The following is a 12,735-nucleotide window of genomic DNA, read 5'->3' as shown; positions in this document are numbered from 1 at the left end:
TGTGGGTTCTGAGAATTGCCTTCCTCAATCCCACACACCCACACCCCTTCTCCTAGTACTCCACAGGGCTGTTGCTCCCTACCTCTGGGACTTCTGGTAGAAAAGGGGAGACCTGCAGCTTAAAAGGAGACCTGACCAAAATGTGTCCACAAGAGATCTGTCAGTACAAGGTAGAGGAAATAACTAAGGTGTGTTGCTGGCTCTTCAGACAGTTTTTCCAACTAGAGGGTAGGTTCTGACATTTCATGCCATGGGTCTTTTGGTTAGTTTAATCACTGAGCAAGACAAACTGAGAATTAGGGTCCATAAGGGAGACACTTCATTAATAGCAATATATTGGTAACTGACAGGACTTCTCACTCATTCAACATCTGAGATGTCAGGCACTGTCTAAGGTCCTGGGAATAGGAAAGGGAAAGGAACCAAACCTTTCCCTGAAGGCACAGGCACTTGTTCCTAGAGTCATTCACTCAGTCAGCATTGGATGCCAGTCAAGATGAGCTTTGAGCATAAGTAGTGAACATAGTCCCCAGAAGGAAGATCTGACCAGATATCATTGATATGGATAGGACTATCCTTGACATAGCAGAAGCTTCCCTCTCACCATGTCCTAGAATCCAGCTTTTATTTTTCCAATGTGATTCATGAACCTGAAATAAGAAGCAGATTATACTAGAAGCTAATGTTCTAACATCAGCTTGAAAACCCTGGTATTAACCCAAAAGCCCTTTACTGAGATTTACTTTATTCATCATTCATACTCATATGACATTGAGTATCTTCCTTGTACCATGCCAGTGCCAGGAGCTAGGAATTGAAAGATAAGCACAACCTGGCCCCTGGCCTTGGGTGTCTAGTAGATATAAAATTTATGTGCCAACATGCAATTATAATCCAATATTGTCTATGCCCCAGAACCTTTAAATACAGGGAGAGTCTGGGAGACTTGAAAAAGGCTCCCGGAGGAAATGGTATCTGAGCTGAGTTTTGAAAAGGAATTGTTCAGGGGTAGAAGCAAGAGGAAGACTTTCTAGGAGGAGGAGAGTATGTGAAAAGGCACAGGGGCTTTCCAATATATGAAAGAATATCCTCTGATTGAGAGACATTGAATTTACAGTATAGGATTGATAGAGACAGAGAGAAGAAAATGGGTGGGAGAACTATTGGCTGATAATGCTAAGATAGATTGGGGCCAGAAAGTTACAGCTGCCTGAAGAAGGCAGTATCCTCTATTATTATGTACTACATGAATGAGTAATTTTTGCCTTCTAAAATAGAAACTCAAACTCATAGAGATATAGATGAGCAGCAGTGTGTTACAGCTATGAAATCTACTGCTATGCCTATGGCCAATTTTAGCACACACACACATGCCAAGTTATACCCTATGTCTTTAATCAAAATGCTTTGCCCTCAAGACGACCTAGATACATGGTGGAGAACCAACACAGTTCAAGTGAATGCTGGGAAAGATGGCCAAATAAGGCATGTCATCCCAAAACAATAAAAGGAATGGCAGCCAACACTGGATACTGAAAATATGTTGTGTCAAACTCTACTCTTGTGTTCAGTCGGTCCATCATTTGACCCCTGGAAAATGGCAATCCTTAAAACAAAGTGCCATCCATGCCAGAATTTCTCTGAGCTCCCCTGACCTAGCATGTCTTATCACTGGTCTTAGGGCCCAGGAGTTGAGGATGGGGTCAGAGGCCCCAGGGCATGGGTTGGGGGGGAATCTTCAGTTTCTCCTGCCTCCCATATCCCCAGAATTCTCCCATCCCAGGACTTCCTTCACATGCTGAGAGATGTGAATTAATGGAATAGAAGATGAAAATAAGGAGCTCTTGAACATTGTTTTTCACTGAATTAAATCCAGAGGGCATAAAAGACCTTAGGTTGTGAATAGCAAAGCCCCAGAGCATCAGATGTCTGAGTGCCATGGAGCGTGATGAAACCCAAGAGGGGGACGTTCCCCAGACCCATGACCACCACTCTACCATCTCCTGGCACCTCTTTCCCTCACAGACAGTTTGGACATGTGGCAGCTTCTGGAGTGTTAGTCCAAGAGGTGGCATCGCTCCCAGCTCTGTAGCCTCTGTGCTTGAAGTGCTGAAGAGCTGACCTCCACCAATGACTCAATGACAACAAGCCAGAGACGTCAATAAAACTCATTACAGGCGATAGCAGCCTTTAATGCAGTCATGTGGTTCAGAGAATTAATTCCTCCCACCCCTCCTAGGCAGCTTTAGTGAAATGAAAGTGGGGATTGACATCGTCACGAATTTCCCATTTCCTGCCTGTGTTTATCAGCAATCTAGGTCATGACAACTCCGTTCATTCACTCACGTCCTCACTGGTTTATGCCTTAGGAGGGCAGAGCCTGAAGTTTGCAGGCCCCCTCCTTTCTCTTCCTTCTCTGTGCCTCTGCAGAACAGACGGTGTCACAAGGACAACCACACTGACACTCTGGCCTCAAGTGACTTTAGCACCTAGTCAAGCAGCTGCTTCTGGGCCCTGGTGGTGTTCACACTGGCTGTCATTTGCAAGGGGATGATTCACGTGACTGCCCTCAGCAGAGGACCGGTTGTCCAGCATCCGCCCAGAAATCTGTTTGTGAATTTCACCTTTTTCCAGTAACCTCTGAAGCTCACCTAGGGTGGCTGCCAGGCTGCCATATACTGACTGGTCGTTCACAAGCAAAGCCTATCCTCCCCTTTCTATCCAATCGCTCAAGCATGAGTCAGAGGGTTTTCCTGAATGTTACTAAAATTTGTAAAAAATCATTTATATCAATGTTCCTAATCTAAGAACAATTTTTTCATGAATATATGAGATCAGAGCTTATATTTTATTGAAAAAAAAAGTTTTAAGCTTCTTTGAAAGAAAAAATAATCCCAGCATCTTAACATGATTTTCATTTCACATAATTTGCCTCCAGTCTCTGTTCACAGGTAGACATTGTTCATTATTGTGATCAGCATGTAAATAACATTCATTTTTCTTGATTTTTGTCACATCAGATCAGTTCTTCATAATTATTATACTGAATGGCTGGCTAAATATAGTTCTCTGCTCATTTGTGGTTTCTTGTTTACCCAAAGTGGGGAGGACATTTATTTGGTTCTCATATTATGCTCTTACAGGTAATAATGTATACAGTTTTTGCTTGGTTATGAGAATTTTAGGAATAATCCCAGGAATGAGATCCCCAGTTCTTGATAAGGATTGCCTAAATGTTTTTTTTTTAAAAAGATAACACCAATTTATGATATCACTAGTAGGGCTCATGACAAACTAAAAGACCCAAGGGAGATGCCAAACTTAGTGGAAAAAATATTTTTGTTTCGTTTGGTGAGCTCTTTTTTGTTTCATTTTAATATTATTGACCTTCACTGGGCAGACCTGAATGGGGGCCTGAGAGAGAAGAAAGGAAAATGGGGATGGGGTAGTTATACAAAAGCTCCCATTCTTGACTTGGCATTCTTTCCTTCACTTGTCCCTACTTCAGGCAGGGTGAGGAGGCTGAAAGAGTGTGAGATACTGGTAGGTCTGGGCTCAGAACAAGAGCTGTTCCTTCTTCATGAGTCAGATACAGACAAACCTCACGAGAGCCCAAATAGCCGGATGGTTGACTTTGTCAGGAGAGGCATCCAGCTAATGCTAAGCCTTCAGAATTCACTTGGCAAGAACTCTTTAACCCATTTGAAATTCTGAAATCTGGTGGCGTTGACCTCATCTAGACAGATGAGGTCCATCTTCTTTCTGGGGCATTCTCACTGTGCATGAGTGGCCAAAGGCAAATCCTCTGATAGATGTTAGGCAGAGAGTGATGTGGAAAGATATGCCCTCCTGAGAAATTATGCAATATCTGTGTGTTATAACAATGTAGAGCACCAATGTGGATACACTTGGCCCTTCTCCAGATTAGGAGCTGGTAGGGTGTTGAGATGTGCCATGACTGTCATCTTGCAAAGATTGTATCCTGCTGACTGCTCAAACTAGTAGAATAATCATTGTGCCCAATACTGTACAGCACATAGAATTAAATTCTTAAGACATATATACATATTAGACATGACAGTGTCTCAGCCAAGGTCATACAGCTACAATGAAATGGCAGTGGTGTTTAGTCCTTGGCCCTTTGTTCTGACTCATAGCCTGCACTCAACAGGCACTCACCAATGAAGGAACCCGGGCATTCTGACACTGGGCCCTTGCTTCTCCGTTATACTCTGCAGTCTCTTTGGATAAAATTTAAGTTTTGTGTGGCCTTTGCTCTACAGTAGCTTAAGGAACAAAGGGCCTAAAGATAATGAGTTCACCCACAAGCCTCATGGGCTCCCATGTAGCTTTCAAGTTTTAGGAAGCTCAGACCCACATGGACATCTGTGTATTTGGGGTAATCAACGATAGAGCAGCCCTTAATCTGCTGGTTAGGGAAGAGTTTACTATTTCTCAAGGCCTCCCTGGACCTGGAAAGGAGATGCTGAAGAAACAAGAGTGGCATGGCTTTGGGGCTATATGGCTTTGGACAGTCATTTAACTTCTCCAAGCCCCTGCCATAAAAGAGAAATGATCCCACTTGTGCAAGGATTATCTTGAGAATTAAACGAGATGGTTCATGCAGGCTTCCCCTGAATAGAAGGAAAGTGTTGTGAACCTTGGGAAAAAAGGATGCTCCTTCCCCCCATCAGCCTCACTGACAAGCCCCTCTTGTGTGGGCTTATTCCACATTCAGTCCGCAACCATTTGTAACCGTGGAACGAATGTACCCATTCTTAACGTGGTACTTTCTCTCATCCCTTGCAGGAGGTGCTTGAACTTGCTTTCTCGATCTTGTATGACTCAAACTGCCAGCTGAACTTCATAGCTCCTGACAAACACGAGGTAAGGGTCTCAGTGGGGTTAATTTGTGAGAGAGTGTCACATTTTCTCTAGAAGAGCAAGCAAGAGAGAAATATTGGAAATAAATTTCATTTTTAAAAAAGCCTGCCTAAGAAAAATCATGAACAAAGGAACATCTTGTTGATTTGGAATAGAATGGAGACTTCTTTAAAAACTGCCCATTATAACCAATTCAACCTCTTACTAGCTCGACCAGTAGTTCATGGTAAAGAAAAAGAATGTACAAATGCTTCATACTCAGCAAGGACATAATTGTCGACTTGAAGAAGAATCAGCCCTGGTCAAGCGCTGGTTTTCACTGAGTATTTAATTTTTAGTCAGGATCTTCCCAAGATAAACGTGTCTCTCTTCTTTAAAACATTTGATGAAGTAGGTTTTCTACCATGTTTCTTTAAGTTATTTTAAGAGTTTTGGGCTGTCTCTGCTGTTGGAATTTTATTTTTGAGATGATTTTATTCCTTTTTGACATCTTGTTATATGTATAATTTGTTTCTCTTCTTGAAGCACGCTATCAGCTATATTTAAAATATTTAGCACAGATCTAGGAAAATGTATTTGTAAGGTGAAATAGCAGCTATGGTTGATTTAACTTGTTCTCTTGTAAACCAGAGCCCAATATTATGTTTGAAACTCTTATTTTTAGATGATACCATTCAAATTTTTGTTTTACATGCGGTTGCATAAACAGCTTTTAGAAAGGAAGAGAACATTTTAATGGAACCTGACTTTTGTTTCCCATCTCCCCTAGGAGACTCTGCTCATTTAGAAGTTATTCAGTATCTAGTTTTCACTGGTTTAAAGCTTTTGCATAAAATTGTACATCCCAAAGAGAGAGGAAAGATTAGATGCAAATCCTGCATTTAGAATGGTGCTTAAATGTAATTCTGTGTTACTTGACATTTAGTTTGCAAAAGGGTATGACTTTGTCTTCATCTTTCTGAAAATAGATACTGTGTCCTACCATTTCTCTTTTTAAACAAAATTGTGGTTATTCACAGGCCACCATATTTAAGACATATACAGCTTATACATAGTAGTATAGAAAACTGCTTTAAAATGTAGAAATGTGGATGTTATTTAAATCTCTGCAAGGCTGTTTTCTCCATTTTGCATTAATTCCAGATAAGGATAAATGTTCTGGGACTGCCAAATTTTATTTGTAACTGCCACATTTTATTGACATAGTGAGGAGAAAAATGCCATACACTTGTGAATACTTTTGCTGTCTTCAAATCTCTTTCATATGTATTACCTCATTTTATTTGCATCCTCGGTCAATAAAACAGAACATTCTATTACAGGTATCTTCATTTACCACATAAGGAGAGTGGTCTCCCAAAATCGAATACCTCAACATTAGTAAAAATGATAGTACTTACAACCAGTGTGGATTGCCCTGTGCCAGGCATCCTCTGTACTTCCCCTCACTTAATCTTCACATACCTCTGAAAGAAACAAACTGTGATTATGCCCATTCGATAAAGGAGGGAAGTGAGTCACAAAGAGGTTAAGAAAGTTGTCCAGAGTCAAACAAGTAGTACATAACAGAGCTAGAATTTAAACCACAGGACCCTTGCTCCAGAAACCCCGTCTCCCTGGCCCCTGCACTGTGTAGCCAGGAAGGTGGAGAGCAGGACCTGAACTCAGCTTCCTGCCAGTGCCTGTCACCAAGTGTCAGCAGTTAATCAACTCGGGGCCAATCTGGTCTCCCCTATACCTCCACCCACACCCAATTGCCCCCTCCAGATTCCTATCAAAGTAAATCCAATTATAGTGTTTATTTGCAAATATTCCTGTGTGCATCTCTGAAAATAGCATCCATTTGGAAACCTAACTACAATACCACTATTACACCTGACTTTTTTAGACATTTTGATACTACCATCTGTAGTCGGTTTTCAGATTTCTCCACTTGCCTCGTGTATGTATGTGTGTGTGTGAGTGTGTGTGTGTGTTTCTTTTATACTTTGTTCCGATCAGAATCCAAATAAGGTCCATGCATAGAAATTGATTAACTTGTTTCTTCAGTTTCTTTGAATCTGTAGGTTCCTCTCTTTCTCTCTATCTCCCTGTCTTATGAGCATCTGCTTTTGCTTTTTTTTTTTTCCTTTGCAATTTATTCATTGAAAAAAAAACAAGTCAGGGGCGCCTGGGTGGCTCAGTCGGTTGAGCGCCGACTTCGGCTCAGGTCACGATCTCGCGGTCCGTGAGTTCGAGCCCCACATCGGGCCCCTGTGCTGACAGCTCAGGGCCCGGAGACTGTTTCAGATTCTGTGTCTCCCTCTCTCTGGCCCTCCCCCATTCATGCTCTGTCTCTCTCTGTCTCAAAAATAAATAAACGTCAAAAAAAATTTAAAAGAAAAAAACAAGTCATCTGTCTGATAACCTTGCTGAGAGTCTAGATTTTGCTTTATTATAAGTATGTGTATTAGTTTGCTGTGGCCACTGTTGCAAAAGATTACCACAAATTTAGTGGCTTAAAACAACATAAATGTATTACCTTACAATTCTGGAGGTCAGAAGATGCACGTCTTTGGGGGCTAAAATCAAAGTATTGGCAGGCCTGAATTCCTTTATGGAGGGTCTAGGGGAAAATCTGCTTCCTTGCCCTTTCCACTTTGGGAGGCCACCAGCATTCCTTAGCCACAGCCTCCATTTGTCCATGGAGTTTGAGTCTCCATAGCACTTCATTCCAACCTCCTCCTTCTCTGTAGTCAGAACTCCCTCTCTCACTCACTCCTATTCTGTTTCCCTCTTCTATGTTTTAAGGACCCTTGTGATTACATTAGGCCCACCTGGACAATCTCAGATAACCTTTCTACTTGAAGATCAGCTGATTAGCAATTTTAATCCCCTTTGCTGTTTACCCCAACATCCTCACAGGCTCCAGGGATTAGGACATGTTTGCCCTTAAAAGGAGAGTTTATTCTGCCTACTGCAACCTGCACTGTTACTTCTCATGTTTATCTGTCTCCTGTGTTTCCTGTTCAGTGATAGTTAGAGGATTAATCTAATTCAGGCACAACTTTAAGCAACAGTGGTGTTGTATTTGATTGTCTATCTTTCAGAGATGTTAGCAACCATTGATGATTATTGCCTAGATCCTTGGACCCATTAGACATTGGAAAAGGTTAATATCTCAATTCTATCATTCCCTTCTCATTTATTAGTGGGGAAACTGGACCCATATTTGAGGTAATACAATTTACATATAATAGACAGGATAAATACTTGATTCCCGTTATTAGTCTTCAAAATAATTCCTCATCTTCCAAATGAGAACAATGAAGTGTTTTGGCGTTTGAGCATCATTATAAAGTAATGGATGTAAACATATCAGTGTTGTGTTTTTTTTTTTTAATTTTTTTTTCAACGTTTATTTTTGGGACAGAGAGAGACAGAGCATGAACGCGGGAGGGGCAGAGAGAGAGGGAGACACAGAATCGGAAACAGGCTCCAGGCTCTGAGCCATCAGCCCAGAGCCTGACGCGGGGCTCGACCTCACGGACCATGAGATCGTGACCTGGCTGAAGTCGGACGCTTAACCAACTGCGCCACCCAGGCGCCCCGCAAACATATCAGTGTTTTAATAGGTTGCAGTTATTATCATTATCAATGTCCAAATTGTCCTATCTAGAGAAAGTCGGAGCACCTTCTGGTTGACTTCTGTGTCCAATTGACATGACCCCAGATGTCTTTGACAACTTTTCAGTCATTTTGCTATGACAAAATATTCCAGGCTCCTCTTGCATGTTTTCTGCTTTCTCTCTTTGGAGTCTTGGTCCCTTTTTGGTAGAAAATGGTATTTAGCAACCAGAATCTGGGCATTAGGTATGCTTACTATTGCTTGGTTCATCATTATTTTTAGGTCTTTTTATGGGCAAAGCTAAGAGCTATGGTGTTTTTTAAAAGACAAAATACATTGTAAGTTCATCTTGATACTTCAAACTCAGATTCTGTACTACAGAGTTTTTATTTATTGGTTGATGTACTTTTTAATAAAATTTTCTGTGCCTGCTGCTTCTCAAAAGAAAGGCGCCACAGAAGTATTCCTGTGGGTTACATTAATCTGTACTAGGAAGCTAGCCAGGACTGGCATGGCTGTACAAAAAGCAGTAATCCCAGCACTTAGGGATTTACAGCGTTCGAGCTGGAAGGAGCCTTAGAGAGCATGGAGTTCAGTGGTACCAGTATCTGGAGGTATATCAGAATTCACTGGAAGTTTTTCTGAATAAAATTTACTTACCCAAGATATGCAAGTTCATGATCTCCAGGGTAGGACCTCAGTATCTATTTTTATCAAAGCTATTTATGTGGAAATGGATGTTTAGATGAGTTCAGAATCTATCTAAGGTATTACTGAGGACATTAATACTTCCAGAGATCTCCTAGCGCTCAACTGATATTTAGATGGGTTAAATGCTTTGGCAGAGATCACATAGCCAAGGCAAAGTTCTACAGTTCAGGGCTGCACTACTAAGACATACAACCTCATAATACAGCCATGGTGCTTCTCCTCAGCTGAGAAAGTGGTGCCATCGGTGGGCACCATGGTGAGACTTCCATATCACTGTGACTTAAGATTTGTAAAGTCCTTGCAGTCTTGTAGTACCTTTTATGTTGAGATATGTTATATTCCTCACCACAGCCCAGGTAACCACACTGCAAAGGACAAGCTAAGTAGGGTCTGGAATTGTCACTTGACTGAGTGAGGGCAGGACAAAGGGGAATCTAGAGCATGTTCTAGAAGGAAGACTAGTCTGACAGTAGGAGCAGAGCAATTGGTATCACAGAGATCCTCTGTAGGACTAGAATATCCTAAAAGGTGAGAAGAACACAGCATCCAGAATGCAGGCGGTTTTCTCAGATTCTGGCAGCAGAAGCTAGTCCTTCCACCAGGTATCATGGCTCTAATACCATGTCCCCAACTTACAGCCCCTGGGAGGGAAGCTGACAAGAACAAAGCAGGTCCTCAGATAAACAAGGGACAGTTTCTTCCCTCAAGGAGTTCACAGTCAACTGGAGAAACAAAGAGCATGGTTCCTTTTAATGAGAAAGGAAGAATAAAATTCTTAGTTCGGTGCTCTGGAGGGCCTTCCCAGAAAAGCCACGTCCCCAGGAACCAGGCTTCAGAGATATGGAGGAGAAAAGCTCTGGAAACTGAAGACTCAGGAAGAAGAGACAGACAGCCAACCCACCTCCCATGAAAATCACCCAATAATTTTAGCCATTTTGTCCACCAGACATTGGGCAGCGCTTTTGCTGAGAAATGCAAAGGTGGGACTACCTTTGGCTCCAGGGCAGGTGTAGACTGTCATAGTGAGTGTTAGGAATAACGTAGGAGAGGCAGAGATTAGCCACTAGACTAGGAACCATGCTTGTAGTCAGGAAAGAAGCAAGCTCAATGTAATGCCGAGCGCAGTAGTGTTGGAATATATTGTACCAAAAGCTTAAAATCAGACTCACTGGTGGGATGTTAGAGACGTCATGTTGCAAAGTCATGCAGATCCAAAATCCTCCTGCTATTATGTAAGAAGGCATTATTTGCATGGAAGCATGCAGACACTAGAGTCAGATTGCCTGGGTTCGAATCCCACTACCTGCTACCAAGTTACTCAGCCTCTCAGGGCCTTGGTTCCCTTGACTGCAAAACAGAGATGATAACAGAAGTGTCAACTCTATGAAATGATGATCTAGGCAAAGCACCTTCTCCAGAGCCTAGCACATGTTGAATAATCAGTGTTAACCATTGTTACTACACTTGTGATTGTTATCAGTAGTTACACTTGTCGCCTCCTTTTCCACCAGTACTGTATCTGGACAGATGGGCTGAATGCGCTGCTGGGGAAAGACATGATGAGTGAGCTGACCCGGAATGACTTGGACACCCTGCTCAGCATGGAAATCAAGCTCCGCCTCCTCGACCTGGAAAACATTCAGATCCCCGACGCACCTCCACCCATCCCCAAGGAGCCCAGCAACTATGACTTCGTCTATGACTGTAACTGAAGTGGCCGGGCCCAGAAGCACCCCCTCCAAAACTGGAAAATCTAGCTAATGGGAGAGAAGAATGAAAACACACCCACGCCTTGGAACCCTCTCGCGGTCAAGAGAAGCTGTGGGTCAACACTTTCTTTGGCCTCGCCTCTAGCCCCAGCGTTCTTCTGCCCCTACCTGGCATCCTGCTCACTGCCCTGATTCTGTTTCTAGACTCCATTGCTTTAGGTCACTTCCCATGCTACAGTCTACTGGTGGGAGCAGAGCAAAACCCACCGCCAATAAGAGATCCAAAGGACCCTTCCGTCCTATCCCCCATCAGGCACATCCTCCCTCCCCTGAATGTGCAAGCCGGCAGCTCCAGACTGCCCCCAAATCTGCCCGCCAGACGGAAGGGAGTGCCCCAGTGCTTGCGTCTGGAAGAAACAGCCTAGCTTCTCGAGAAGACCAAACACCACCTCCTCGTTCCCTTTCTCTCTAGAGTCCGCTCACACCACCAGTTCCGTGTGAATTGAAATCAGCTTCCAAATCCCTTCCCTCCTCCGTCCAGGCCTTTGCCTCGTGCTGTTCCTCTCTGGTCCCAAGAGCAGCAGCAGCAGCCTCCTCCTAGCTTTCGCCAGCACCGGGTCTCCCGGACACAGTCCCAGGTCCCATGCCCACTTCACATCTGCACTGTGACTGTGACCTACCTTCCTTCCTCGCCAGCTAGTCTTGAGTGTCCTCTCTCTGCCCCAGCCCACACCTGCCTTCTTCATGCCTCACACCCTTCCGGCCCCTTCGCTGAAAGCACAAATGGTGAAATCAGTTGTCGTCCCCATCTCTAATATACTAAACCTAATGCCTCTGTGGCAGGCGGCCCCTGTCTAAAGGTTTGGTGTTACCTTGTGCTGGGGGTTCTGCTGCAAACAGGCTCCACGGGATGGTCAAGCTGTCAGACATCCAAGTTTACATCACTGTAATTATTACAAGTATTGACAATTTGCAAGGGTTTGGGGTTGTTGTTGTTGTTTTTTTTTTTTTTGCTTTGTTTTTGTACAAAAGAGTCTAACATTTTTTTGCCAAACAGATATATATTTAATGAAAAGAAGAGATACATAAATGTGTGTACTTTCAAGGTTTTTTTTAATTATTATTTTAATCCTAAACATCTTCCTGAGAATAACATTCCCTTACACATGCTGTGGAATAAAATTAATTGTGATGAGTTGGGGAGCCTGTGTTTTGATTTGGTTAACTTAGGTGCTTGCTACTCGGTCATAAGCTTCACTTGTGAGCTTGTCAGAAATGTGGCATCTTTGGCCCCACCCCAGCCCTCAGAATCAGGTGATTCACGTCCCCCACTGGCTGAGGGGACTTAACCACTGCTATGTCACCATAGATTCTGAGCATCAATAAGGAATGTTATTTCTAAGAAGATCATCTCAACTGATATAGAAAATCAGACCCACTATGTGAAAATATGGCTATTTATGTTACACTGTTGCCTCCTGACCAGGACTTTTCCTCTTTTATTTTTTTCTTCCTTACCATTGTATAATGTATCGAACTGGCCAAATTCAACACATCATACTTTGAGGGAGCACATTTAGCTATGAAAAAGAATGCAAACCCATGGACCGGAAATAAATTAAGTCAAAACTAAATAAGCCTAACTATGAGTTAATAAGATATGGGTCAGAGCCCAGCAAAGGATTTTTCTGAGGTCAGTTTCCACTGGAGGTGTATCTGGATCATAAACTCCGAGGGCCGGAAGGGATGTCAGAAAGGTCCAAGCGTGCAAATTAAGCATGGTTGCAGCACAAGTCACTCTGGGCTTGCCGCAGAAGTGTTAGA

At 42.9% G+C, this 12,735-nt stretch overlaps 1 protein-coding gene across 5 annotated transcripts in view; it reads left to right on the top strand.

Annotated features, from left to right (window-relative positions):
• Nucleotides 1-12,106, top strand: part of ELMO1 (engulfment and cell motility 1) — a 594,484-nt gene extending 582,378 nt beyond the window's left edge. For all 5 annotated transcript variants that reach the window (XM_047849551.1, XM_047849554.1, XM_047849553.1 and 2 more), the window contains 2 exons: nucleotides 4,810-4,887; nucleotides 10,714-12,106. In XM_047849551.1, coding sequence (XP_047705507.1) covers nucleotides 4,810-4,887; nucleotides 10,714-10,914 — 279 coding nt within the window. In that variant the 3' untranslated portion in view covers nucleotides 10,915-12,106. The remainder of the gene's footprint in view (nucleotides 1-4,809; nucleotides 4,888-10,713) is intronic.
• The last annotated feature ends 629 nt before the right edge of the window (nucleotides 12,107-12,735 follow it).

Source organism: Prionailurus viverrinus, chromosome A2 (genome assembly GCF_022837055.1).
Source record: "Prionailurus viverrinus isolate Anna chromosome A2, UM_Priviv_1.0, whole genome shotgun sequence".
Lineage (NCBI taxonomy): Eukaryota > Metazoa > Chordata > Mammalia > Carnivora > Felidae > Prionailurus > Prionailurus viverrinus.
This window is presented reverse-complemented; position numbering and strand designations above follow the sequence as displayed.